Source organism: Rhinolophus sinicus, linkage group LG05 (assembly GCF_036562045.2).
Source record: "Rhinolophus sinicus isolate RSC01 linkage group LG05, ASM3656204v1, whole genome shotgun sequence".
NCBI lineage: Eukaryota > Metazoa > Chordata > Mammalia > Chiroptera > Rhinolophidae > Rhinolophus > Rhinolophus sinicus.
This window is the reverse complement of record NC_133755.1, coordinates 100,806,662-100,833,427: the sequence shown is the minus strand read 5'-3', so window position 1 is coordinate 100,833,427 and position 26,766 is coordinate 100,806,662. Positions and strand designations below refer to the sequence as shown.

General features: G+C 32.9%; 1 protein-coding gene across 1 annotated transcript in view; it reads left to right on the top strand.

Moving 5' to 3' along the window:
* COL21A1 (collagen type XXI alpha 1 chain) overlaps positions 1–26,766 on the top strand; it is a 155,124-nt gene that overhangs the window by 42,687 nt on the left and 85,671 nt on the right. Inside the window, exons 2-9 of the mRNA XM_074333116.1 lie at positions 5,998–6,123; positions 10,101–10,652; positions 19,084–19,252; positions 19,343–19,559; positions 21,818–21,991; positions 23,090–23,167; positions 25,175–25,183; positions 25,499–25,582. Coding sequence (XP_074189217.1) covers positions 6,036–6,123; positions 10,101–10,652; positions 19,084–19,252; positions 19,343–19,559; positions 21,818–21,991; positions 23,090–23,167; positions 25,175–25,183; positions 25,499–25,582 — 1,371 coding nt within the window. The 5' untranslated portion in view covers positions 5,998–6,035. The remainder of the gene's footprint in view (positions 1–5,997; positions 6,124–10,100; positions 10,653–19,083; positions 19,253–19,342; positions 19,560–21,817; positions 21,992–23,089; positions 23,168–25,174; positions 25,184–25,498; positions 25,583–26,766) is intronic.

The following is a 26,766-nucleotide window of genomic DNA, read 5'->3' as shown; positions in this document are numbered from 1 at the left end:
TTTATTGTTGATTTGTAGGTGTTTTGAAAAATACATATTCTAGATATGAGTCATTTTTTTTCATAAGTTTTTTATTCTGAATATTGGCTTGTATTCTAAATGGTGTCTTTTGAGGAACAGGAATGTTTAATTTTGGTGAAATCTAAAGTATACATTTTTAAAATTACTAGTAGTTTTGGAGCCCTAAGAAAATTTGCCTAATCCCAAAGTTGTGAAGATATTCTCTCCTGTTTTTCTCTAGAAGTTTTATAATTTTAGCTTTTACATTTAGATCTGTACTTCAACTAATTTTTTTATATGGAACGAGTTAGGGTCAAGATTCATTTTATTTTGTTGATTTAGTTGACCTAATAGTACCATTTATTAAAAAGATTTTCCTATTTAATTACCTTGAAACTTATTGAAAATCAATTAACCATGAAAGTGTATGTCTATTTCTGAACTCTATTGTGTTCCATTCTATATGTTTATCCTTACACAATAGCATGCTTTCTTGATTACTATAGATTATGGTAAGTCAAAACAGACAGTGTAAATTATTCAATTTAATTCTTAATGAAGATCATTATTCAAGGTTGTTCTTCATTTATGATTTTTTTTTATTTCAAAACAATTTGCATTTTATATAAATTTTAGAATAAGTTTGTCAATTTCTTTTCAAAATCTGCTGGATTTGTTTGGAATTGTGTTGAATCTATAGGTCAATTTGAGGAGGATGGACACGTAATGAATACTCAGTCTTTTAATCCACAAAGCTAGATCTCTCCACTTTTTGCTTTCTTTAATTAATCTCAATTATGTATTATATATTTTAGTATAGAGGTCTTTCACATTTTCATTAGCTTTATTGGTAGCTTTATGTTGCTTTTGATACTGTTGGATATGATATTTAATTTTCCCCCAATTTTGCTACTAGTGTATAGAAACCCTTAGAAAAACTATTAACCTTGTGTCTTGTGACCTTGCTAAATTCACTTATTCTACTAGTGTTTTGGTAGATTTCAAAAACTTTTCTATATAGACAGACATGTTGTCTGTCAATAATTACAGTTTTATTTCTTTATATTTTTTATTTTAATTTTGCATATGGCACTGGCTACGACCCCCTGTACTTGTTAAATAGAAATGATGTTACAGTGTATCCTTAACTTCTTACTGATTTGGGGGAGAAATCATTTAGTCTTTCATCATTCAATACGATGTTACCTGTAGATTTTTCACAGATGGCGTTCATCAGGTTGAAGAAGTTTCCTTCTATTTCTTAGTTTGCTGAGAATTTTTATCATGAATGCATGTTAAATGTCTTTGCTGCATAAATTGAGATGTTCATGTGATTTTTCTTTTTCAGAGTCTTATGTCAATTGAGTTTTTAATGTTAAACCAACCTTGCATTTCTGTGATAAACCTTACTTGGTCATAATCTTTTTATATATTTATAGATTTGCTTTGCTTATATTTTATTATGGAATTTTGCATTCTGTTCATGAAGGAAAATGGACTATAATTTTATCTTGTAATATTTTTGTCTAGTTTTCTGTTAGGGTTATTTTGGCCTCATAGTGAAAGTTGGGGAGAGTTCACTTCTCCTCTATTTTCATTTTTTAGTTTTTAAAAATTTCCTTTTCAATTACTATTGACATAGAATATTATATTAGTGTCGGGGTACAAAACAGCTTAGTGATTAGACATTTATATACCTCACAAAGTGTTAACCCCAATAAGTCTGTTACCCATCTGACACTGTACATAGTTATTACAATATTATTGACTATATCCTCTATACTTTATATTCCTGTGACTATTGTTTTTTCAATTATAGTTGACATTCAGTATTATTTTATATTAGTTTAAGGTGTACAGTGGAGTGGCCTCTATTTTCATTTAATTTTATTTCATGAAAGAGTTTTATTAGTATTTTTTTTTTTCCTTTATATGTTTGATAGAAACTACTGGTGAAACTCCTTGGACTTATAGTCTTCTTTGTGAGAAAATGTTTGGTTAAAAAATGAAATTCTGTAATAGATAACTTCAACTTAGACCTGTGTCAATAAGTAGATTACTCTAGAATTTTGTCCATTTCATCTGTCTACTTATTATCCTTTTAATGTCTGTAGGATCTACAGTGGCAATCTCTTGTTTCAATATTGACTTAGATAATTTATATTTCTTGTCTTTATTTTTTTACAGCTTATAACACAACTTTTACTGGAAAAGTTATACGTAACATAGCAACTATTTTCAAAAACAATATTAAATCCAATTTGCAATGAAATAGAATATTAAAAAATAAATGAATAAAGTTGATTTAAGAACAACGCTGGAGATATCATGCTGTCTGATTTCAAACTATACTACAAAACTATAGTAATCTTTTTAACTCATGGATTATTTAGAAGTATATTGCTAAATTTTAAAGTATTTTCTTTTCTAATTTAATACCATTTAGGCCAAAGAACATAGTCTGTGTAATCTCATTTCTTTGGAATTTGAGACTTTTTCTCCAAGATGCGATCTATTTTGGTGACTATTTTATATGCATTATAAAAGAATCAATAGTCTGTTGTTGTTATGTGGAGTAGTCTATAAATATCACTAGGTTAAGTTGGTTGATAATTTTCAAACCTTCTGTACCATTACTAATATTTTTGTCTAATTCAATAATTACTGAAAAGTGATATTAAAATCTCACATTATGACTTGAATTTGTCTTTTTAAAACTTTTGAGAAATATTTTGCTTCATGTATTTTGAAGCTTTATTATTAGAAGTTTACACATTTAAGATTTTTTAATATCTTTCTTGTCCCTTGCCCATTTATTACTATGAAATTTCCATCTAAATTCTTATTGTCCTGTGTGTAATATGCCTGTTTTTCTCTGGCTAGTTTTAAGAATTTTCTCTTTGATTTTCAACTGATTAAGACATGCTTAGGTGTGACTTACCTTATATTTTGGAGTTTGTTGGACTTCTTTAACTTGATTGTTTGTAACTTTTGTCAATTTGGAAAATTCTTGGCCAGTGTATATTCGAATATCTCTTCATTCACTTTCTCCTTTCCATCTGAAAAACTGATTAGTTGTTATTCTAAATCAAGATTACTTGATATTTTCCCATAGATTTCAGATGCTCTGTTACTTTTATCATTATCCTCCTCCTTCCTTTGAGTTTCCTTTGTGATAATTTCTATTGACTTATCTTCAAGTTTACTAATCTTTTTCATCAGTGTATGCAGATAAGCCCATTGTATGAATTCTTTTTTGATATATTTTTCTTTGAAAGCATTTCAGTTTGTATCTTTTTTTTAAATAGATTCCATCTCTCCTGAAATTTCCCATAGTTTCACACATTGTTGTCCATCTTATTTATTAGATCTTTTAAAATATTGATCATAACCATTTTATAAACACTGTTTGATATTTCTGATATTGAGATCATCTCTGGATCTGCTTTATAGTGAGTGTTTTTCTTCTGATCAGACATCACATTTTCAGGTTTCTTCTCATATCTTGGGAAAACTTTGAGAGATTTTTTTCAGCTTTTTAGTATGATTTATAGCTTTTTGTATTTCTAAGTTTATTTTTCTCTTGTCCTTCCTTTGGTTTTCTGCTTTTTGTGATCTCTCGTTCCACTGTAGTAAAGGACTAGAGTGCCTTGGAGGAACTTCTCTTAATTCTGTTGCCTTCAGTAATTCAAGGATTTGTATTTGAAGTCTTCCTTGGGTGTCTGAACAGGGGAAGGATCTCCCTAGGCAGTTTAAACTGCTCTCATCTTTCGCCACATGAGGTCTGATAATTAAATTTGCGAACTCATCCTGGAAAAACTGCTACGTACCTCATTGCTGAATATCACTACAGTCACCTTCGAAGTACTTCCCTTGGGAAGCTATGCACCAACACCAGTACCTAGTCCAGCCTTCAAAGCAATTTTGGAACTCTTTCTAGAATGGCCACCAGAGCTCTCATTGTATTACCCCTGATGTTCTGAATGTCATCAAAATGTCTTCCTTTCAATATTCCCTTTGTCTTCAGGTAAAGAAAGAAGTTACTGGGAGCCAGATCAAGTGAGTAGGGAGGGTGTTCCAATACAGTTATTTCTTTACTGGCTAAAAACTCCCTCAAGACAGTGCTGTATGAGCTGGTGCATTGTCGAGATGCAAGAGCCATGAATTGTTGGTGAAAAGTTCAGGTCATTTTCTTCTAACTTTTTCATCTAGCCTTTTCAGCACTTCTAAATAGTAAACTTGGTTACCTGTTTGTCCAGTTGGTACAAATTAATAATGAATAATCCCTCTGATTACAAAAAAAGTTAGCAACATCATTTTGACTTTTGGTTTGGACTGACAAAATTTTTTTGGTTGTGTAGAAGTGGCTGACTTCCATTGTGCACTTTGATGCTTTGTTTCAGGGAAGTATTGGTACACCCATATTTCACCACCAGTGATAGCATGGCACAAAACATTGTCTTGCCTCTCCAAAAGGTCTTGACAGACTTTTACTCTCCTTTGCTTTTGTTCATCGGTGAGCTCCTTTGGGACCATTTTTGCACACACCTTTCTCATGCCAAGATTTTCAGTTAAGATTTTCCTGACTGTTTCTCTATCAATGTTTACCTTACTTGGTCTGCTATGCTTCTCACAGTCAGCTGAAGATTTTGACGCACAATTCAACGAATTTTTGCAATGTTCTCATCAGTTCTGCTCGTTACAGGCCTCCCTGACCACTCTTCATCAGTGCTATGTTCTCTCCCTTCAGAAAAACGTTCAATCCATGTGTACACTGCTCTTTTCTTCATGACATTATCTCCATAAACTTGGACTAACATGTCCCTGATTTCACGTCCACTCTTGCCAAGTTTAACAAGAAATTTAGTGTTTGTTCGTTGCTCTAATTCAAGCTCAGACATTCTCACGATGGCACACAAAAACAGGTAACAACAATAATGAATGCCACTCAGCAAGACAGCGCCACACATTGACACGAACACAGCTGTGAGACACTGATATACCAAGGTTATGAAACCTTACTGAGCTGTTGGTACAGTGCTACCAATGTAAGCGCACAGTGGCAAGTTCACGAATTGCATTGTCAGACCTCGTATTACTTGTCTACTCCATGCACTCAGTTAAAGCCCATGGGGAAGAATTGCTGGGTGGGAGCATACTTGTTCTGTGCCTGGGCCTACTCAGGCTTCTAACCTGTCAGGCCAATTTTGAGGGTTTCTCCTATGCTGTGGCAAATTCCTATTCTTGAGGATAATTCCCTTTCTTCTAGGTACAAAAGCAGCCCTGAATTTCTTCTATCTTATAAAGGATTAATAACTTTTGAAATTTGGTTCATTTAGTTTTCTTTAAATTCTGTTTTTTCTGTTAGTTTTAGAAAGCCTATAGTGTTATAATTAATCTGCCATATTCTCATTGTTTGAAGTGAAAGTCTGTTGAGACTTTACACATTCTAAGCAGAAGTGAAGTCCTTGGATAAACTTAGAAAATATGTAAAAGGTGTATAACTGAGTATTTATAAATCAAATAAAATAGATCATAATTACACCCCATTTAAAAAATAAATTATGTCACTCAGCTTTATCATATAAATATTTTTACCAGATATGCTTTGACTGTTTCTTAAATGCAAATCCATATTTAAAAGAAGAATGATTGCTAACTTTGAGATAATAACAAGAATGTGATAAGGGTCTGCAGAATATGCTAAAAGGAATTCTAGTAAATATTTTGAGGAAAGCCCAAAGTTTTGGAAAAGTTTATACTTTTCTAAGATAACTATCAATTAAAGGATTTATCATGGTCTCCCTATGCTCCTACACTGTCCTCTTGCATAATATATTTAAATCTGTGTCTATTTTGGACACAGATTCTAAAGATAGTGAAAATTAACTGTACTACAACTGGGTATTGTAATTTAAATGTTAAATTTATAATGGTTAGGTATTTGTCTTTATTTTTCTAATATATTTAACTTTGCTTTTGTTTTTTTCTTTTTAGGAATCCTCAAACCAAAATATTAAAACGAAAATAGAAACATGGGTCATCATATTACATTTCTTTGTATAGTTATCGTCCTGCTTCTTCAGAATTCTGTATTAGCTGAAGATGGGGAAATAAGATCAAGTAAGAACTATCAGCATTCTCATTTTGTTATCAACAGATTGATTATAGAAACCAAGTAAGGGAAGCTCAAGCAATGGTTTAAGGATCTTATTGTCTTTGATGCTATAATTCCCTAAAAATGAATGAATTTCTGTGTTACACATTAACTGAGAGGAAAAGCTTCTATCGGAGTTAATTTTGAGAAAATTCTGTGATAATTGTTTATTCCATTAACCCATCAGGCTTTTGAATAAACACTCTAGTACTGAGTCTCTCTTCAGCCATTTATGAGCTTCCTGATATGGAGATAAAAGAAAATACCTACCTCCTCTGAGGGTATGTCATAGAGATAATGAGATAATCTATGTCAAGGAGATAATGCTTGTAAATGGCTTAGTACAGTGACATCTCAGTAAGTGGTAACTATTCTGATTCCCTATAGGAGGCCTTTCATTAGAGAAGGAAGGCTATATTAATTAATTAATATGCATTTTGCTGTGTATGATGAGCACTTTCCCCCCCAAATTTGTGAGGGAAAAATAAGGATGCGTATTTTACATGGGTAGTACTAATTCCATATCTACAAAAATGTTTTTAATTCTTTTACTTATGCTTATGAGTTAAAAGTGTAACTCCAGAAATCAATAATAATATTCATATGCAAAATAATACACTGGAATACGATAATCGATTTTGTTGAACTTACATGGAACTTGCAATGACGAAGAGTTCTTGGCCTTCTGTGATGCGTAAATATCGTAAATTTGTTACCAGTACATAAAATTTCTTGTGCCTTGTATCTGTTCTTGTGTTTTGTAATTATTTGTTACATAAAATATCTTGCACCATAATATTTTTAAAAATTAATGTTAAAATTTATTTGTAACACAAAAAGTAAGTACCTAAATATAAACAAATACAAATTTGGATTAAAAAATTAAAATAGATGAGTTTTTCCCTGAAAATTTGGGCCAAAAAAGTGGGTATGCATTCTACGTGGAAGCACATTATACGCGACAAAATACAGTAGTTCTGCTACCTAGACCACCATTTACAAATACCATACTTATTTTTAAAAGTTTGCTTATTTTCATCTTTTAAAATTCATAAACATAAATGCCACACTCTAAATTGATTATGGTTTCTATCACAGTTAAATCAGATGGTTTGACTATTTGATTCCACTTGGCTAAAAATTTATTAAAACAATAATATTTAGTGTTTGCATAACACTTTTACTGTTTAAACCACCAAAGCAAGGTAGATAGTTTCTTCTGGGTTTTTTTGAGTGGGAAAAGAGATTCACAGAATTTAAGAGGCTTTCACTTAATGTCATACAGCTTGTTAGAACTGTAACTCATATTTGAACTATGCTTTTCACCTTCAGTCCATTCCTTTTGTATGACACCAGTGATTCATGTCTGTAAGGAGGAGGTCTCTTGGAGTGGTATTTTGTCTGGGATTTATAAATGGTAATATTTGCTTTTGTACGCAGGGTTTTGGCTAACCTTGCAGGTATGAAATATATGCTCCATGGCTGTGGAAAGGGGTAGGAAGGGCTAAGAATAGCCCTGTAAGAGTTTATAACCACTGAATCAAGTGGCACACAAACACTGGCATGTCCAGACAATAATGGATCTCATAGTATTTGGGAAGGGCAACACTGAAGAGCTCTGCAAACACAACTTTCCTGTCCTCTCGTCTCTCCCACTAAACCTCCATAGAAGCATAACCTCAGACCGGTTTCCAACAATAACAGAGGAACTGCATTCCCTTGGGTTAGAAAGTTTGCCTCTGGGCCAAATTCCATTGTGCTGTCCCTGCCCTGAACTCTGGCAGTGGTCACCATGGCAGAGGTTGTTGGAATAGTGTCCCTCGTGCCTTTCCATATTTCACCACCACCTGCTCTATAGCATCTTAGGCGTAATGTCATAATCACACTTACATTTTTGAGACAAATTCATGTTTTGGCATTGTTTATTTTGGTAGCTTTGTGACTATTATGCATGTTCACCTGACAATAGTGTTTATTTTTGCTGGTTATTGTGATGGGTAAGTGGTGATAACTGTAAAATGGAGGCCTCTTCATGTGAGCCTTGCTATCATTCCAGATCTATAAATAGACAAAGGTAAGGAAAAGAATGGAAAGGGAAGGAGAGCAAAGTCGGGAGTAAGGAAGAGGAAGAGAGGGAGAGACAATTCAATCAATTGATGGATGGATGGATTGATTTACTCCTAAGGAGATGCAAAAATACTTATACTAATTGTCACTAAACTTTTCCCCCCAGTGCCATTATTTGCAATTATGATCTCGTATTTGCACTATCTACAGAAAATAAATCACCCTTTTTATAACTTTAAATTGAGCATCTGATCAAAACTTAAGAGAGACCATTAATATGAGTAAAAACACAAGACTGAAAATTTGTTATCATATTACCTTGGCTCATCTCATTCTATCCCAACTCCTCAAATCCAGGGACATGCGATTCTTATCAGAGGGGCATGAACGGTAGTATTTTTGCTGCTTTGAGTGCAGAAATTATAGAAGGAGAAGGCAAGTATAGCCGTTGCTTCCTGTATACTACGTTAGCCATTTCAAGCTATTGGAATTACACACACACAAAAGTTTGTCTTTTAGGCTGTCTCTCATCTCTGGACCTTTGCACTTTGTTTCCTCTGATTAGAATGTGCTTTTCTACACCTGGCTAAAGCTCTCTTTTCAGATCTTAGTTTGCCTGGAGGCTTTCCCATACAACCTGCCTTAACTTTCCACAGTTAGGTTGCCCTTCCTAAATGTTCTCATGACACTTTGTACTTTACCTAACCAGACAGTTGTCTGTCTTATTAGAATGTGAGCTTTTTAAGATATCTATCTTTATCGCCAGTAGCTAGCATGATAGGCACAGAGTAGGCATTCAGTACACATATAATGAAAGAATGAAATATACATATAATGAAAGAATGAAATAGGGTTAGAGGCATGTCATGTACTGTGGAAAAAAAGATTTAAGATTTTTTTGTTTGTTTTCCACAGAGCTTAGAACTTGTCTAAGTGTAACTTGTACCAGAGTTAGTCTTTTTCCCAGTAGAACTATAAGATGTGCTGATCACACTTGTTTCTTGGTATCATGAAAGAAGAATCTTTATCTCTGCCGAGGAAGAAATAGCTTTATACCCTTAAATATAGATTCACTTAGCACATGCTAATGTTTCGATGACATTATCGGCTGAAGATGAGGGTTAAGACCTTGGAACACTCATCTTGCATGTAGTGCAAGAGTGATTGTTTTGGTGATCTCGGATCATTTAACTTTTATCAGCTACATTAAAGAATATGAATGTAGTGGCTACTTGAGTCCTGAAGTTGGCAGAAATTATTTTTTTTGATTTATTTTCCCCTATTTATTGGTGTGTGTGCATGTGTATCTTTCATGTGGTATTAAATAAAACATTTCAATAATAAAACAATGATGTTGGTGGGTAGCTGAAAAATCACACATTCATTTCTTTTTATTTTCATGTATTCAGTGGGAGGCATGGAATAAAATGCTGCTTAATGGTAATACCTGTCCCTACAAGGAAATATCTAGATATCATATTTTTATACAGCATGCATTTGTTATTTCCTATTTTTAAAGCGGAATCATTCATTTTAAAAATAAGATGTAAATTAAAAGATATCAACAAAAATAATATCCCTCATTTACAAAGAATTTTCATGAACTAGGCAGTATATCTTATTTAGGCTTCACAAGGCTCCTTATAACTGCTTACTATTATTGCTTTCCTTTTTTAATTTTGCAGCTTTATTGGGGTATAATGGACATGTAAAGTTGTAAGATATTTAAAGTGTCCATCGTGGTGATTTGATATGCATAAACATTGTGAAGGGATTCCATCCATCTGGTTAATTAAAAAAAATCATGCATTTCAAACTTTCCCTGTTTTGCTTTTTATACAACAAATGTGCCCTGATGATTTTCTTTTTCACATAGGTTGTCGTACAGCTCCAACAGATTTAGTTTTCATCTTAGATGGTTCTTATAGTGTTGGCCCAGAAAACTTTGAAATAGTGAAAAAGTGGCTTGTCAATATCACAAAAAACTTTGACATAGGACCGAAGTTTATTCAGGTTGGAGTGGTCCAGTATAGTGACTACCCTGTACTGGAGATTCCTCTTGGAAGCCATGATTCAGGAGATAATTTGATCGCAGCAATGGAATCCATACACTACTTAGGAGGAAACACGAGGACTGGAAAGGCCATCCAGTTTGCCATCGATTACCTTTTTGCCAAGTCCTCACGATTTCTGACCAAGATTGCAGTAGTACTTACGGATGGTAAATCCCAAGATGAAGTCAAAGATGCAGCAGAAGCAGCAAGAGACAGTAAAATAACATTATTTGCCATTGGTGTTGGTTCAGAAACAGAAGATGCGGAACTTAGAGCTATTGCCAATAAGCCTTCATCTACTTACGTGTTTTATGTGGAAGATTATATTGCAATATCCAAAATAAGGGAGGTGATGATGCAGAAACTTTGTGAAGGTAAGCCGTTGTATCATTTGGAAACAATAATGATTATACTTTCTTACATTTTGGTTAGCCTGTTCGTTTAAACTGGTATAGATATTTAATGTCAAATAATGTGTTAGAATTGAACACACTTTTTTTGTATTATGTTTATTCTGGATAAGTTTTGTTTTTAGAGACAATTATTTATAAAAACTAAAGTTGGAAAATATAACATTTTGTTATATTTGTTTTTTCCATTCAATTACAACATGTCTACTGTGGATATGGTAGAACATAAAGATACTTAAAGAATAAAAATAGATGTAAACTCCACATGAGCCTGATCATACTACTCTTGTTAATGAGTTTTTTGCCTTTTGTATTTCAGCCTTTTTATTTGTTTTATTTCAGTGTGTCTGATAGTTTATTCATGGGCCTAAATAAGGATAATATTGTATATATAATTTAGTACTCAATTTCCATATTATTATATACTCTATTATTATATTGTGTATAATTTTCAAAGTCTATTAATATGATAGCAGACAATCGCCTAACATTATTTTCATAATAATTTCTCTTTTATATATTTAGTTCATTTCTAAGTTTTTCTATTATAAAGACAATGAATATTCTTCAACATAATTCTGAATGAGTATCTCTCATTATGTCTTCAGAAAACAAAGATCAAATTACTATCATTTTTAAAATTATGGAAAAATATTAAAAATTGTACTTGAGAAAGACTTGAACTTCTACCAGTGGTGAGAGAACATTTGAAAATATAGTACTTACCAGTCTGTTAATTATGTTTATGTCATTTCATAAAATCTAACTTCATGTTCTTGATAACTTTATGGGTATGGAAAATTTTCAATTTTTGGTAAACGTTAATCCTGTTAGGGTATTCACATGTTTATATTCAGATTATTTGGGGGAGAGTAATTTATTCAAATCTTTTATTTTTACTATCATGGACATTTAATGTACCATATACCTAAAAAATAATATTCCTGTAAAATGGAAAGGATTTTCTTCCAGTTTACCACCAAAAATTCCAAAAGTAATTTCACATTTTAATAGAAAAAATTATAAATGATTGTGGCTTAGAAAAAAATAATTTCTCTACTTTTTATATTTGTTTGGGTTATATGGTAGATAAAAACATTTTAAAGTTTTTTTGCAGAATTTTCTTTAACCAAATGTTTAAAAACATGCTATAACTAGTACAAATGGTCATCAGAGTTATTCTTATTATGAGTCTCTAACAGACTATTGCTAACTTGTCAACTTGAACAGGCCAAAGGGATTTAGATTTTTAATATAGTGTCAAAATAGTTCAACTCTTTGGTTTTGAATCTAAATATATTTCATTATTAAAATAGACTTCATGGTGAAATTTCACTTGCCATTCATTTTTATCCTAAAATATAAATTTGATTAAATATGTTTGTTTAGTATTTGCTCCATAGACTTTTTCTGTGCATAGGTATTTTGGTAAACGCATTCTCTCTATTTAAAACAATTCTAATTACACATGAAAGACTAGCTCTGCTTAAAGAGGGTAAAAAAAGAATCTTTCAGCTAAAACTTACAATCTGTAAAAAAAAAAAAAAATCAGATTTGAAGTCTTGTCAAATATTTTTCATCCACACTGAAAAAAGGATGTATGTAATGTCTGTATCTGTTAAATTCACATATATTTTGTACAGTAGCCATCTTTTAAAGTATAGTTTTTGAAATCATGGAATATATGGGCTTTTTTGTACTTGACTTTTTAAACTATATTAGATTATGATTAATGGACTAAACTAATGCATTGCTATATTGCAACAGCTTCAAATCAAGTAAATTATATTCAAATACTTTGACAATTTCACTGTTTTGGGGGCAACTAGTTAACTTCTACTTTCAGGTTCTCAGCATATAAAATAACCATTTCCTAACAGTTTGCTTTTATGCTCTGCTGTTGCTGATTCTCAATGAACAAAATATTATTTATATCTTTCTTCCCACATGGATTATTTAGTCTTCGTGGACCTACCATTTCCCTTGAGGTATATTCTGAACTACATTCCTTATTTTAGGTCCCCTTTTTGTTGATGAACAATTGTCTCTTTATCTGTCTGAGAATTTAATTTTTTCTTCTTTTGTTTTCTAAATTTTGTTGTGGTAAAATACACATAATGTGAGATCTACCCTTTTAACATGTTTTAAGTGTACAGGACACTTGTTAACTGTATGTACAGTGTTGTACTATAGATAGCTATAACTTTTTTCATATTGCATGACTGAAACTCTGTGCCTATTAAACAGCAACTCCCCCACTTCCCTCCCCCTCCAACTGACAACCACTACTCTACTTTCTGTTTCTATGAATTTGACTGCTTTAGATCGTTCATAAAGGTGGACTTGTGCCGTATTTGTCCTTCTGTGACTGACCATTGAGATTTTGATAGGGATTTCATTGAATTTGATAAGGAATTCATTGTAGATCATTTTGCTTAATACGGACATTTTTGCAGTATTAAGTTTTCCAGTCCATGAACATGACATGTCTTTCCATTTGTTTTCATTTCTTTCAGAAATGATTTGTTGTTTTCAACATTCAAGTCTTTTGTATTTTTGGTTAAGTTTATTTCTTAGTATTTTATTATTTTTGATGCTCTGGCTAATACTTCTAATACTATGTTGAATAGAAATGGTGAGAATGCTCATTCTTCTTTTGTTCCTGGTCTTCGAGGAAGAGCTTTCAGTTTCTCACCATTGAGTATGATGTTAGCTGTGGCTTTTCATATATGGCCTTTATCATGTTGAAGTAAATTCTTTCTATACTTATTTTGGTGAGTATTTTTATCATGAAAGGATGTTGAATTTTGTTAAATACTTTTTCTGCATTCATCAAGACAATCATGGGACTTTTATGCTTCATGCTGTTAATGTGGTGTACTACATTAATTGATTTCAAAGGTTGAATCATGTATGTATCCCAAGGATAAATCCCACTTGATCATGGTGTATAATACTTTTGATCATTTTGATATGCTCTTAAATTCAATTTACTAGTACATTGTGGAGGATTTTTACATCTATATTCAGCAGGAATATTGGTCTGTAGTTTTCTTGTAGTGTCTTTTTCTGGGTTTGGTATCCGGTGATGCTGGCTTCATAAAAAAGGGTTCGGAAGTATTCCTTTCTCTTCAGTTTTTCAAAGAGTTTGAGAAGGATTGGCATTAATTCTTTAAATGTTTGGTAGAAATAATCAGTGAAGACATCTTGTCCTGGGATTTTCTTTGTTGAGAGGTTTTGATTACTGATTCAATCTCCTTATTATTGGTCTGTTCAGATTTTCACTTTTTCATTTGTCAGTCTTGGTAGGTTGTATATTTTAGGGATTTATCCATTTCTCCTAGGTTATCAAAAATTTTGGTGTATAATCATTACAGTCTCATACGATCCTTTATCATTCCATGGTATCAGTTATTAATATAATGCCTTCTCTTTCATTCCTCATTTTGTTTATTTGACCCTTCTCTTTTTCTTACCATATTTCCCCGAAAATAAGATCTAGACGGACCATCAGCTCTAATGCGCCTTTTGGAGCAAAAATTAATTTAAGACCCGGTCTTACTATAATATAAGACCCGATATGATATATGATATGATATATAATATAAGACCTGGTCTTATATTAAGTTTTGCTCCAAAAGACACATTAGAGCTGATAGTCTGGCTAGGTCTTATTTTCAGGGAAACACTGTAGTTAATCTAGCTAAAGGTTTGTCAGTTTTGTTGATCTTTTCTAAAAACCAACTCTTAATTTTGTTGAGTTTTCTATTGTTTTACCATTCTCTATTTTATTTATTTCCACTCTGATCTTAACTATTTTTGTCCTCCTGCTGATTTTGGGTTTAGTTTGTGTGTTTGTTTGTTTTCCTAGTTCCTTGATTTGTAAAGTTAGTTGTATATTTGAGGTATTTATTTTTAATGTAGCTTGTTTTATTGCTATAAATTTCCTTTTATGTACTGCTTTTGCTGCATTCCATAAATTTTGGTATGTTATGTTTTAGTTTTTGTTTGGCTCAAGCTATTTTCTAATTTCTCTTTTGATTTTTTTTTTTTTTGACTCAGTGGTTATTCAAGAGTATGTTGTTTAATTTCCACATATATGTGGATTTTCCAGTTTTCCTCCTTCCATTAATTTCTAGTTTCATTCCATTGTGGTTAGAAAATATACCTGGTATGATTTCAGTCTTCTTAAATTTGTTTGGACTTGTTTTATGATTTAAGGTGTTTATCCCAGAGAATGCTTTGTTTGTGATTCTGTGTGGTGGAATATTCTGTACATGTCTGTTAGATTTATTTGATCTATAGTGATGTTCAAATTCTTTGCCTCCTTTTTGATCTTATGTCTGAATGTTCTATCCATTATTAAAAGTGGAATGTTGAAATCGTTTACTATTATTATGTTATAATTTTTGTCCCTTCAGTTCTGTCAGTATTTGCTTCAGATATTTGGGGTGATATAATGTTGGATATATATATATATATATATATATATATATATGTGCACACACATATATATATGAATATTTGTTATGTCTTCCTGATTAGTTGACCCTTTTATAATTATATAATGTCCTTCTTTGTCTCTTTTGACAGTCTTTGGCTTAAAATCTATTTTGCTCTCTTTTGGTTACCGCTGGCATGGAGTACCTTTTTCCCATCCCTTGAATTTAGCGCATGTGTGTCCTTAAAATTCTAAAGTACATCTCTTGTATACAGTTGGATTTTGTTTTTTTTAATCCATTTAGCCACTCTCTGTCTTTTCATTGGAGAGTTTAATCCATTTACATCTGAAGTAATTACCGATAGGGAAGGATTTAATATTGTCATTTTATTAATTGTTTTCTGTCTTACAGCTTTTTTTTCTCTTATGATATTCATTTGTGTTTCATTGATTTTTTTTTTTTTTTTTTTTGGTAGTGAAATGCTTTGATTCCTTTCTCATTTTCTTGTGTATCTTCTGTAGGTGTTTTGTTTGAGGTTACAATGGTGGTTACATAAAACATAAAGTTAAAAAAAATCTATTTTAAGCTGGTAACAGTTTAACTTCAATCACATACAAATTTTTGCTTCTCCCTGCCCCCCTTGCATTTGATGTTATTGATGTCACAAATTGCTGATTTTATATTCTGTATTCATTAACATATTTTTACAGTTAAAGTTATTATTTATACTTTTGTTTTTCACTCCTATATCAGAATTAAAAGTTACTTACACACCGCCATTATTGTATTTGAGTATTCTGACTTGGTCCACATATTTAATTTTATCAGAGAGGTATATACTTTCCAAATATTTTGTGTTGCTGTTTAAAGACATATTCAAGAATGTTTATAGCAGCTTTATTAAAAATAGTCAAAAGCTGGAAACAATTCAAATGATTGCCCACAGGAAAGTGGATGATCTAAGTAGTATTTTATATAAGGAAACATTTTTTTTTACCTGTTTCTTATTGCTAGGTATATGCAAACATATAAACTCTATTTGAACATTTTAACTACATTTTTCTTTTCAGTTTCCATGTGTAAGGATATGTTATTGTTCTCCTTGTAGGTGAGAAAATTGGGAAGAAAATTGTTCCTTCAATAAAATATAATTAAATACATTTTCCCTAGTGAGATGTGCTCAGGTAGTAATAAAAACATGACTATATTGTGACTATTCATGTATATTTTTGATTTCACGAACAGTGTCACAGTGTTTTTTATACTATTTGGGAGATTAGAATACAGTGTGAAGAATTTTATTATAGAAAAAGGATGAACACAATACTTGATTTATGCTTGCATGTGATTTTGAATTTACAAAGAAAGCACTTTCACATATATATAGTTATGCTTGCTTCTCAGACAAACCCTGTGAAGATGATTATTTTCACTTCACAGATGAAAATCTAGAGGTTACCAAAGAGGCTTACTAAAGTTACTGTCTTAAGTCTGAGCTCTTCGTCCAACAAATTATGGCTTTTGTAAAGCAAATCAAAGGAACAATTAAAATCTGAACATTCTTATGATATGTTTAACACATTTTCTTTCCAGCTGAACTTCTTTTGCAGTTTTAAATCCAATACATTTGAAGTGAGTCTTCATAGATTGTTCTATATACCACCCCCCAAAAAATATTGCCTTATGACAGGAAATATTTAATTTTATTCACTGATTTATGATTTAAACTGTGTAATAGAGTGTTATTAGGAATATTTATTCCCTGTTTTTCATGTTTTCATATGGAGGGTCTTCAGCTAGACCAACTCTTCTGACCTCTCCCCCCGCCTTCTTTCACTCCTTATCACTGCATGAGAAAAGACGTTTTCAGGATAGTAAATTTGTTCAAAGTAGCTGGTCACAGTTGGCAAAGTGCTTTCAGCTTTCTTCTCTTTGGATCGGGGGGCTGTGGAGATGGTATGTTTTGGTTCCTCTTAGTGGGCAGGCCCTACTCCTGAGGTGAGGTGGGAATAAATCAGCCCAGCATTGCCAGGAGGGTGTGGTTAACTATGGTGTGCAGTTCATGAAACTCACCAGGTCACACATCTAACCAACATCTTCTGCTTGCCTGATTGCCCTATCTCCCATCAGTTAGCTCTAAGCTTACCAGAGGAAGGATATTATTAACTAGTTCCCTTCAAAACTCGTATCTTACGACCCAAAACCCTTCCCTTCCCAGGAATACATCTAATTTTATTTATATCAAACCTTTGTTTCCAATATTCTATGGTACAAATTATGGCAGTACATCTTGGGCTAATAAATCCATCTCATTGCTTTTTATTGTATTATAAACCTGATACCTGCCTCTTTCCTTACTGTTATGTAAGAGAGTGATTGTCTTAAAGTATATTTAGTGAAGTTTGTTTTTGTTTTGTTCTGTTAGCTCTTGTTTAAAATATAAACCATCATGCTCAGTGTGTTTATTATATGAGGGCTTTCGAAGAATCTGAGAATATTGGAACATTTCTATAGTATAACAGCTTAATAGCATTTCAACCAGTATAATATTTTCCACATAATTTGAGACACTAGTTTCCCAGAGAATTGAGAGGCATATCATATTTTTATAATTTATGTATGAGGTCTTACAATTATGTTAGCAAACTCGTCCTAGAAAAAGTGCTATATACCTCATTGTTGAATATAACTATGGTCACCTTGGAAGTACTCCCCTTGGGAACCTATGCACTGACACCAGCGCCTAGTCACCCTTCAAAGCAATTTTGGAACTCTTTTTCTGGAATGGCCATCAGAGCTGTCATCCTATTACCTTGATGTCCTGAATGTCATTGAAATGTCTTCCTTTCACTATTTCTTTCATCTTTGGGTAAAGAAAGAAGTCTTTAGGGGCCAGATCAAGTGGGTAGGGAGGGTTTACTGGCTAAAAACTCCCTCACTGACAGTGCTGTGTGAGCTGGTGCATTGTCATGATGTAAGAGCCATGAATTGTTGGCGAAAAGTTCAGGTCATCTAACTTTTTCACACAGCCTTTCAGCAGTTCCAAAAGTAAACTTGGTTAACTGTCCAGCTGGTACAAATTCATAGTGAATAATCCCTCTGATATCAAAAAAGATTACAACATCAGTGCAACAAGTTCACGACCTTAATTGTCAGACCTCGTAGATGACTGTATAATGCAAACCTTAATTATTTTTCTTAAGGAAATAGTCTTTACTTATTTATAAATATGATGAATATAATATATAATGTAATCAATCATGGATGAGGTAATAGGCCCATTTTTACAATCTCTATGAACAGAAAACACCTACAGTTAATTAAATTTTCTCCAGAGTGACAGAACCAATAATATTTGAACTGTAGAGCTATAAACTGCTAGAACTGGAAATAATATCAAGAACAACACATTTTTTACCTCTCAAAAGCTAGAAATGCAAGAAAGGAATCTTAGGATTCATACAAATCCAATAGATTTAAGAGAGTTATCCAAGGTCATGTGACTAATTAATAGCAAATCCTGGATGAGAATCATGAATCCTGTTCTGTTGTTCTCCTACCCCCTGCCCCCAGGTATGCCTCATATTCAAAACACGTAGTGAGTCATAAGCTTCAGCATAGTATTACCCTTAAAACAATCCATTAACAAATGTTCCTCTTACAGTTCTGTTTTATATTTATCTTCTTTTAGGGGGAAAAAAGGCAATGGAGACTTCACTCTCAAATGCCAAAAAGAACTCCCACATGTTTTCTGAGAAAATACATTTACATACATATATATACATACATACATACATATATATATATACATATATATATGTATATATATATATATATATTTGTGTGCATGTATAGATTTTATAATTCTTATATTCTCTGATATACCTCCCTTGATTTTCTTTTCTTGTTGAAGTAATCCGTGATTAATCAATGTTTACTGCTTTTCCTTATAGAATCTGTCTGTCCAACACGAATTCCAGTGGCAGCTCGAGATGAGAAGGGATTTGATATTCTTTTAGGGTTGGGTGTAAAAAATAAGGTTAAGAAAAGAATACAGCTTTCACCAGCAAAGATAAAAGGATATGAAGTAACATCAAAAGTTGATTTATCAGAATTCACAAGGTAAATGTTACATGCTAATACCATTTTTTTTGATATGTCTGTTGGCATGTTGAGACTTCTTTAAGCTTACTCAAATTCTTCTTTTTCTAGCAATGTTTTCCCAGAAGGTCTTCCTCCATCATATGTATTTGTCTCCACTCAGAGATTTAAGGTCAAGAAAATGTGGGATTTATGGAGAATTTTAACCATTGATGGAAGGCCACAAATAGCAGTTACCTTAAATGGTGTGGATAAAACATTGCTCTTTACAACTACCAGCGTGATTAATGGCTCACAAGTGGTCACCTTTGCTGACCCTCAAGTTAAGGTAAATATGCCTGGGTATGATGATGGTATCCATGAGGAAACACTGTTGGGTTTGTGAGTATTGAGGAAAGAGAGCTATAATTTTAACATGACTGGAAAGATAGTGACTTCGTATTTTAATATTGTTCTCGGGAAGGAAAATTGTTTCTTAACCCATATGGAATTAAGGGGTGGGGAGGACTAATATTTTTTTGAATGCTTACTACTAGATTCCAGGCATATTTAATTATAATAATCATCCAAGGAAGAAGCCATTGCTTCCATTTTACAGACAAACCCCAGTTCGAGATACTATGTTCCTACTCAAAGTAACACAGCTAGCAAGTGGTGACATTAGGTCTGGTCAGTGTCGGAGTCCATGTCGGTCTGTTTTACATGCCTACAGGATAGTGAAATAAAGACATATGTTAGAACATTAAATACACGAAGAAATGGATGCAGAACTCACATTAATTAGGAGGGCATTTTATTTTTTATAAAGGAATATATATTTAATAAAATTGATAAACTGAAAATAAAGGTATACTTTCCAAGTCATGTGTTTAGAATACAGATACAATGATAAAAATCTAAGTTTTGATCATTATTATAATTATGACAGTCTAACAATATATTATAATTTAGGAAATGTACAGGTTGTATCTAAAATGCATTTATACACTTTCTTCATTTGGTAAACAGAATCAATGAAAAAAAACTTGTCTGCCATTTTCACTAAAGGCAACGTGCTAGGTTCTGTAAGAAATGACAAAGGAATAAGGCATGTTTATTACATTCAAGGAGCTTATTTTTAATGTGAGATTCAAGGCTTCTGGTATCTAATAGAAGTATACCATGTTAGTGGGATGTGGAGGGAAAGTGGATGCTAACAGAGAATGTGAAGAAGTCTTCATAAATGAGATGGTTTTTGGACTGACCTTGAAGGATGTAATGGATTTTGATGGAGAGATAAGGACATCCTAAGTCAGTGGTTTAGTATTGAGCAGACATATGTCATATAATTCAGGGTATTTATTTAGATAGTAGAAATTTGTATCCCCTGTGTTTGAAGTATAAAATGCATGAACGAAAAAGCTAGCAAGGTATAAGCACAAATTGTGGGGACCTGGAAAGCCACACAAAGGGATGTGGACTTCATTCAGTTGCTGACGGAATTCCATCAAAAGGTCTTGATCATAGGTGTGTCATGGTCAAAGCAGCTCTCTTCTCTCTTTTTCCCTTTCCTTTCATAAACAATACTTTCAGCTCTATCTTGGAATTGTGTTTGGTCCTGGGAATACAGAAATTAAGATAGTGCATCTTCTCTGACAAAACTCTAGTGAGAGATTAGTGGAGGTTTGAAGGACAGCTTGATTAGAGATAGAGATAAAGATATATTTGAAAATATATCTTGCTTTATTTGAATGAGCTTAAATTATAGCAGTGAGAATGGACATGGAGACGTGAATTTCATTCATGTTCAGGAGACATATTTGGTAGAACTTTGCATCTAGTTGCTATTGCCAATGTGGGAAAGAAGGAGGTAAAGAAACTTATTTTCATTTAGAAACTGAGGATGCTATTATCCAAGGGACATAGGGAGAGGAGTAAAGTTTGAGGGGTAGTTCAAGTTTGTTTTGTTATATACTGTGTCAGGCTGATTGTGAGACACCCTGACAGAATTATTCTAGCCAGCGTTAGCGTCGTAGGTATCATTTGTAGAAAAGAGGTCCCGGCTGCTGATGTAGATATGGGGATTATTCCACAGCTGTAATAATTGACCTGTAGGAATGGGTGAGATAATCAAAGGGGAGAAGGAAAAATGTTAAGGGCAGACATCTGGGGAATGCCTAATTAAAGGTCAGGTTGAGGAAGAGGATCCCTTAAAGACATACAGTCTGAGCAATTGGAGAAGAAATGAAGATGATCAAGATGGTTTGAATTATGGAAGTTGAGTGTGATTAGAGACTAGTTTATGGAGTCCAAAGTTGCAATGAAGTAAAAAGAATGAGGAATCAGGAAACTGTTTGCGTCAGGAGATTAAGAACTCATGTGTGACCTTGAGGGAATTGTTTGACACAACTGCTTTAGGATATGCAATAGAAATTTAGGGATTAATAAAATAACTGGTGGGTAGCATTTAGGTCAGGGTGAATTTGTATATAATACAGCTAATTTGTGTTGTGTGGATTTATGTTTGGCAGCGAAGGAATGGGAACAAACAAAATAAAAGATTGTTTGGAATTTCATTTATGCATCTTCCATGCTTTTTTCCTATAGACATTATTTGATGAAGGCTGGCATCAGATTCGCCTCTTAGTAACAGAACAAGATGTAACTCTGTATATTGATGATCAACAAATTGAAAGCAAGCCCCTGCATCCAGTTCTGGGGATCTTCATCAGTGGGCAAACCCAAATTGGAAAGTACTCTGGGAAAGAAGAAACTGTTCAGGTGGATAAATAACGATTTGCTTTTTCCGTTGTGTAAAATGGAGCTTTTGCTGTCTTCTGATAGTATTTACCACATTTAATTATGTTTAACTTAATTGTGAATTCCTTTAAGATACTTATTCAAATGTGGTCAGTTCCTTAGTGAAGTTTTGTGTTTGCATGTAAGTCTGAAAATCCAAAATTAGCCTTAATCTGTTTTATAAGAATACTTAGAAAAGTGTTCCCCTGTTCAGGGTAGAATGTTCAGGGTAGAATTCCATATTCCTGTGAAACATTAACTTCGTATTTCCCAGGAGAGGCATAGATTAATTAAATAATGAATTTGGAAAAGGGAGTATGATTAGAGCTGTAAGTGGGGTTATAAGAAATTTATTTGCAGCAATGAGGATAAAATTAGATGAATGCGTGCAGTGTTCTTCATGAAGAAAACTAACTTTTTCAATATTTTCATAAACTGAAATATCTGTGTGTGTGTGTTGAGAAATGTGTATGTAAAAGCCATTTCTTAAAAAAGCCTTTATTTGGAAGGTATGCCTTTCCCACTCTGTTTTTATTAAGAGAAGACTGTCACATTCAAATGTGTGATTGCACACATGGTCTCTATATATTCATGTTACATGTCAAATTGTAGTAAACATTTAAATAGTAACAGATGCCGGGCCTACTCATCACAATATTCCATGCCAGCACCTAAATCCCTGAAACTAAAGATGAGTTCTTGAGCCACCCTATGCAATCAGGAATGTTGTAGAGACTTGGGATAAACACAGTAAGCCTGGGAAAACTTTTTTAGTGTCCTAGAAAATGCTCTCTAGACTAGTTTTTAATATGGGGATACGAAAAAGCTCTACAGGTTTCCTGAATGATATCAGATTTGTTTTTGGTACCAGAGACGTTTTCTTTAGGAGTCATGTTGCATCACATCTGTAATACTCTATGTTAGGCATTCAAATTTATATTTTTATTGTTTTAGCTAAATGCTATAATTTAAACCTTACATGATTGCTAACTATACTGGCTGTTTCTGTGTATCTGAGTTGCTCTTATAAAGCAATTAGCTTATGGCTGGACTTGAACTCAACTGGGTTTATGTTTCTAGTTTGATGTCCAAAAGTTGCGAATCTATTGTGATCCAGAACAGAACAACCGGGAGACAGCATGTGAGATTCCTGGATTTGTAAGTAGGATGGAATATTCGTGAGTGTTGCTTCAGTACTTTCAAAGCAATCAAAAGCAGATAATATGCGAGCCTTAATTTACTATATAGAGTTAATTTGTTTTTCAGTAGTCAATGGGAATAAAGTTACATTGATCAAAACATATTTTGAAGTTCATAATTGAAATAAAATTATGGTTCACTGTGAAAGTGTGAATGTAAGACCACAAGAAACTTTTTCCCACATCCTCTCTGGGTGTGATTATCCCAGTATTCAATTGAAATAGGACTGGACTTATTCTAGAAAAACATTGGGTTCTTTGAATAGCTGGTGAGTAAAACACATTTCTATAATCAATTAAATGTATAATTAAGTATATTGCACATCACAATTCTGAGGAGTAGGAAATAACTTATTTTCCTTTTCACCAGCGTGTTTTCTCAAACTAAAATGTACATATAGTTTTTTGGGTTATTTTTTGGTTTTTACCTAAGTAAGATTTTCTTACATTTCTAGGATATATGCAACATTTCTTTTTTTTTTTTAAATTAAAGTTTATTGGGATGACAATTGTTAGTGAAGTTATGTACATAGGTTTCAGGTGTACAGTTCTGTAATACATCATCTATATGTCACATTGTGTGTTCACCACCTAGAGTCAGTTCTCCTTCCATCACCATATATGTGATCCCCTTTACCCTCATCTACCACACCTCTCCCCCTTTACCTTCTGGTAACCGCTAAACTATTGTCTGTGTCTATTAGTTTCCGTTTCTTTGTTTGTTTGTCTTATTCCTTTGTTGTTTTCAGTTTTATACCCCACATATTAGTGAAATCATATGGTTCCCATTATTTAGCTCTTTTCATTAATGTATTAAGAGGAGAAAGATTATAAACTAAAATATTACAAAGTTTGATTGTGTGTGTGTGTGTGTGTGTGTGTGTGTGTGTGTAATCAGTCTTTTTTCCTGGGCAGAAAGTTGTGTTGCTAATTTAGCACTTAGAATGTTGTAAACTTTTTGACAATGTGGATTCCCAGTGGTATTTGAGCCCTACGTGGATGTTTTAGTTTGTGTAGTCATACTGTCATAATCTCCCTTTTTCCTGTCAAACTGAATAACTTGTGAATCCCCATGTTCTGAAGACTTGAGGACATAGAGCAGCACCTTTAAAGGATCTATAGTAAATTCAAAGATGGAACCTTTTAGAAATGGTTATTCTTGGTATTCTAGAGAAGTAATTATTTAAGCAGTATAACTTATAACTTGGAATATAAATCTCTCCTAAAACTATGAACAAGTTATTGCATTTTGAGATTCCATTATACATAGTTTATTTGTTGATATCAGTGCATCGGCATTATAACCATTACCATTACCCTTCCTGTAATATAGACATAGCATTTATTACAGGGCAGATTTTGAATTCTCACATCCACTTTTTGGTTTTTATGTCTCCTTCCTTACTGTCAACTGTGACTTCATGTGGCTTCCTTGCTTTTTGTACCTTCATTCCCACCTCTCATTTTGTGATCTAATTTGTTATTGTTTGGAAAGATTATTAAACTATCTAAAATTATGTGTTATCCAGTAAGAAATAGATTGTTTACAGAGAAGCTCTCCTAAAGTAAAGTGAATAAAATTTAATGCATGCAGTTTATGACTTGGTTAGATGAGTTTGGCCTTTTTTCTCTGGCTCTTCAATGATTTCCAGTAAGTTCAAGAGAGCATATAGATCCCATCTTGAGGTATTTTTGTTCCCGCGTGGCCACTGTATGAAGCAGCTTTGGCATTTAAATTCTCTTCTTCCACTCTTCATCAGTTCAATTTCTTCCTTTATTCTACTATAAATGTAGTGATAACATATATAGATACGCAATTTTTTAGAATAGTTGCAAGCAAATGTTTTAGCTTTTGCTGGTTTTGACACTTTAGGCATCTCTAACCTGGGCAATGAAATATCTGTATCATTTAGAAATTTAATTAAAAGCATGTTTTAAGACACATTTATTGTTGTTTTTCTTGCAGAATGGTGAGGTAGGCCTGGCTACTCTTATTCTCCTTAAGGTAACATTTACCTTGTAGGACTGTTTAGCTTCCTTCCATCAACTGTAAGTATGTTAGACAAATATAACCCATTTTTATGTAGTTTGGATGTATTTAGTATTCATATTTTTTTGTGATTAGGAATTTCTTATTATATCAGGCTAAGTAAAATTGGAAGGTAAATGTAAATTCTCTTTATCATTTCACACAAACATATGGACATATATACACACATACCTGTATGTACAGATACATATGTATGCATCTTTCCATGTTTGTTGTTTATTTCCATTTTTGTCTTTGTAGTGCCTCAATGGTCCCAGTGATGTAGGTTCAACCCCGGTTCCCTGTATTTGTCCTCCAGGAAAACCAGGACTACAAGGCCCCAAAGTGAGTAATGTTTAACATGCTATTTTTGTTCAAACACACAAATAAGAGCTGAGCACATGCACAAAATTCCTAATCACCATTGACCATGCTGTGTCACTATTTCTACCTAATGCCTTGGAACAGTTTAAAACCTGAATGTTATTTTTTTAAAAGTGTATTCTAATCCTTATTTGCCTTTAAACCTAAAACTGATACCCCTAGCCGACAGTATAAAGTGAGGGTGCACTATTAGTTAGTTTGCTTGTTGGTCTTTTGTGTTTACTTTTCCCCTCAGACACTCCTGCTAGATCCCAAGAATGATTCTTACAACCTAGTGAAAAATGAAGAAAGGGAACTTATTAAGATATATTCTTTTCTTTTTAACTAAAGTTTATTGGGGTGACAATGGTTAATAAAGTTACACAGGTTTCAAATGTACAATTCTGTAATACATTGTCTATATATCACATTGTGTGTTCACCACCCAGAATCAGTTATCCTTCCACCACCATATATTCGATCCTATCTACCCTCATCCACCACTCCTTTCCCCCTTACCCTTTGGTAACCGCTAACCTATCGTCTGTGTCTATGAGTTTTTGTTTCTTCATTTGTTTGTCTTGTTCCTTTGTTGCTTTCAGTTTTATATCCCACATATCAGTGAAATCATATGGTTCTAGACTTTTTCTGTCTGACTTATTTAGCTTAGCATAATAATCTCAAGATCCATCCAGGTTGTAGCAAATGGCACTATTTCATCTTTTCTTATGGCAGAATAGTATTCCATTTTGTATATATACCACATTTTCTTTAGCCAATCATCTTTCGAAGACACTTTGGTTGTTTCCATGTCTTGGTCACTGTAAATAAAGCTGCAATGAATATCAGAGCAAATGTATCTTTATGGATAAATGTTTTCAGATTTTTTGGGTAGATCCCCAGGAGAGGGATTGCTGGGTCATATGGTAATTCTACTCTTAATTTTTTGAGGAACCTCCACACTGCCTTCCATAGCAGCTGCACCAATCTGCATTCCCACCAACAGTGTATGTTCTAAATTCTTAAATGTCTAAATTCTTAATTTTTCAAACCAATTTTCAGATTAAAAAATGAAGTGAAAATTTTAAAATTGATTTTAATTTTTGCATTGAATGTCTAATTCTAAAAATTGAGACATACATGTATTTATTTCACTTAATCATGTA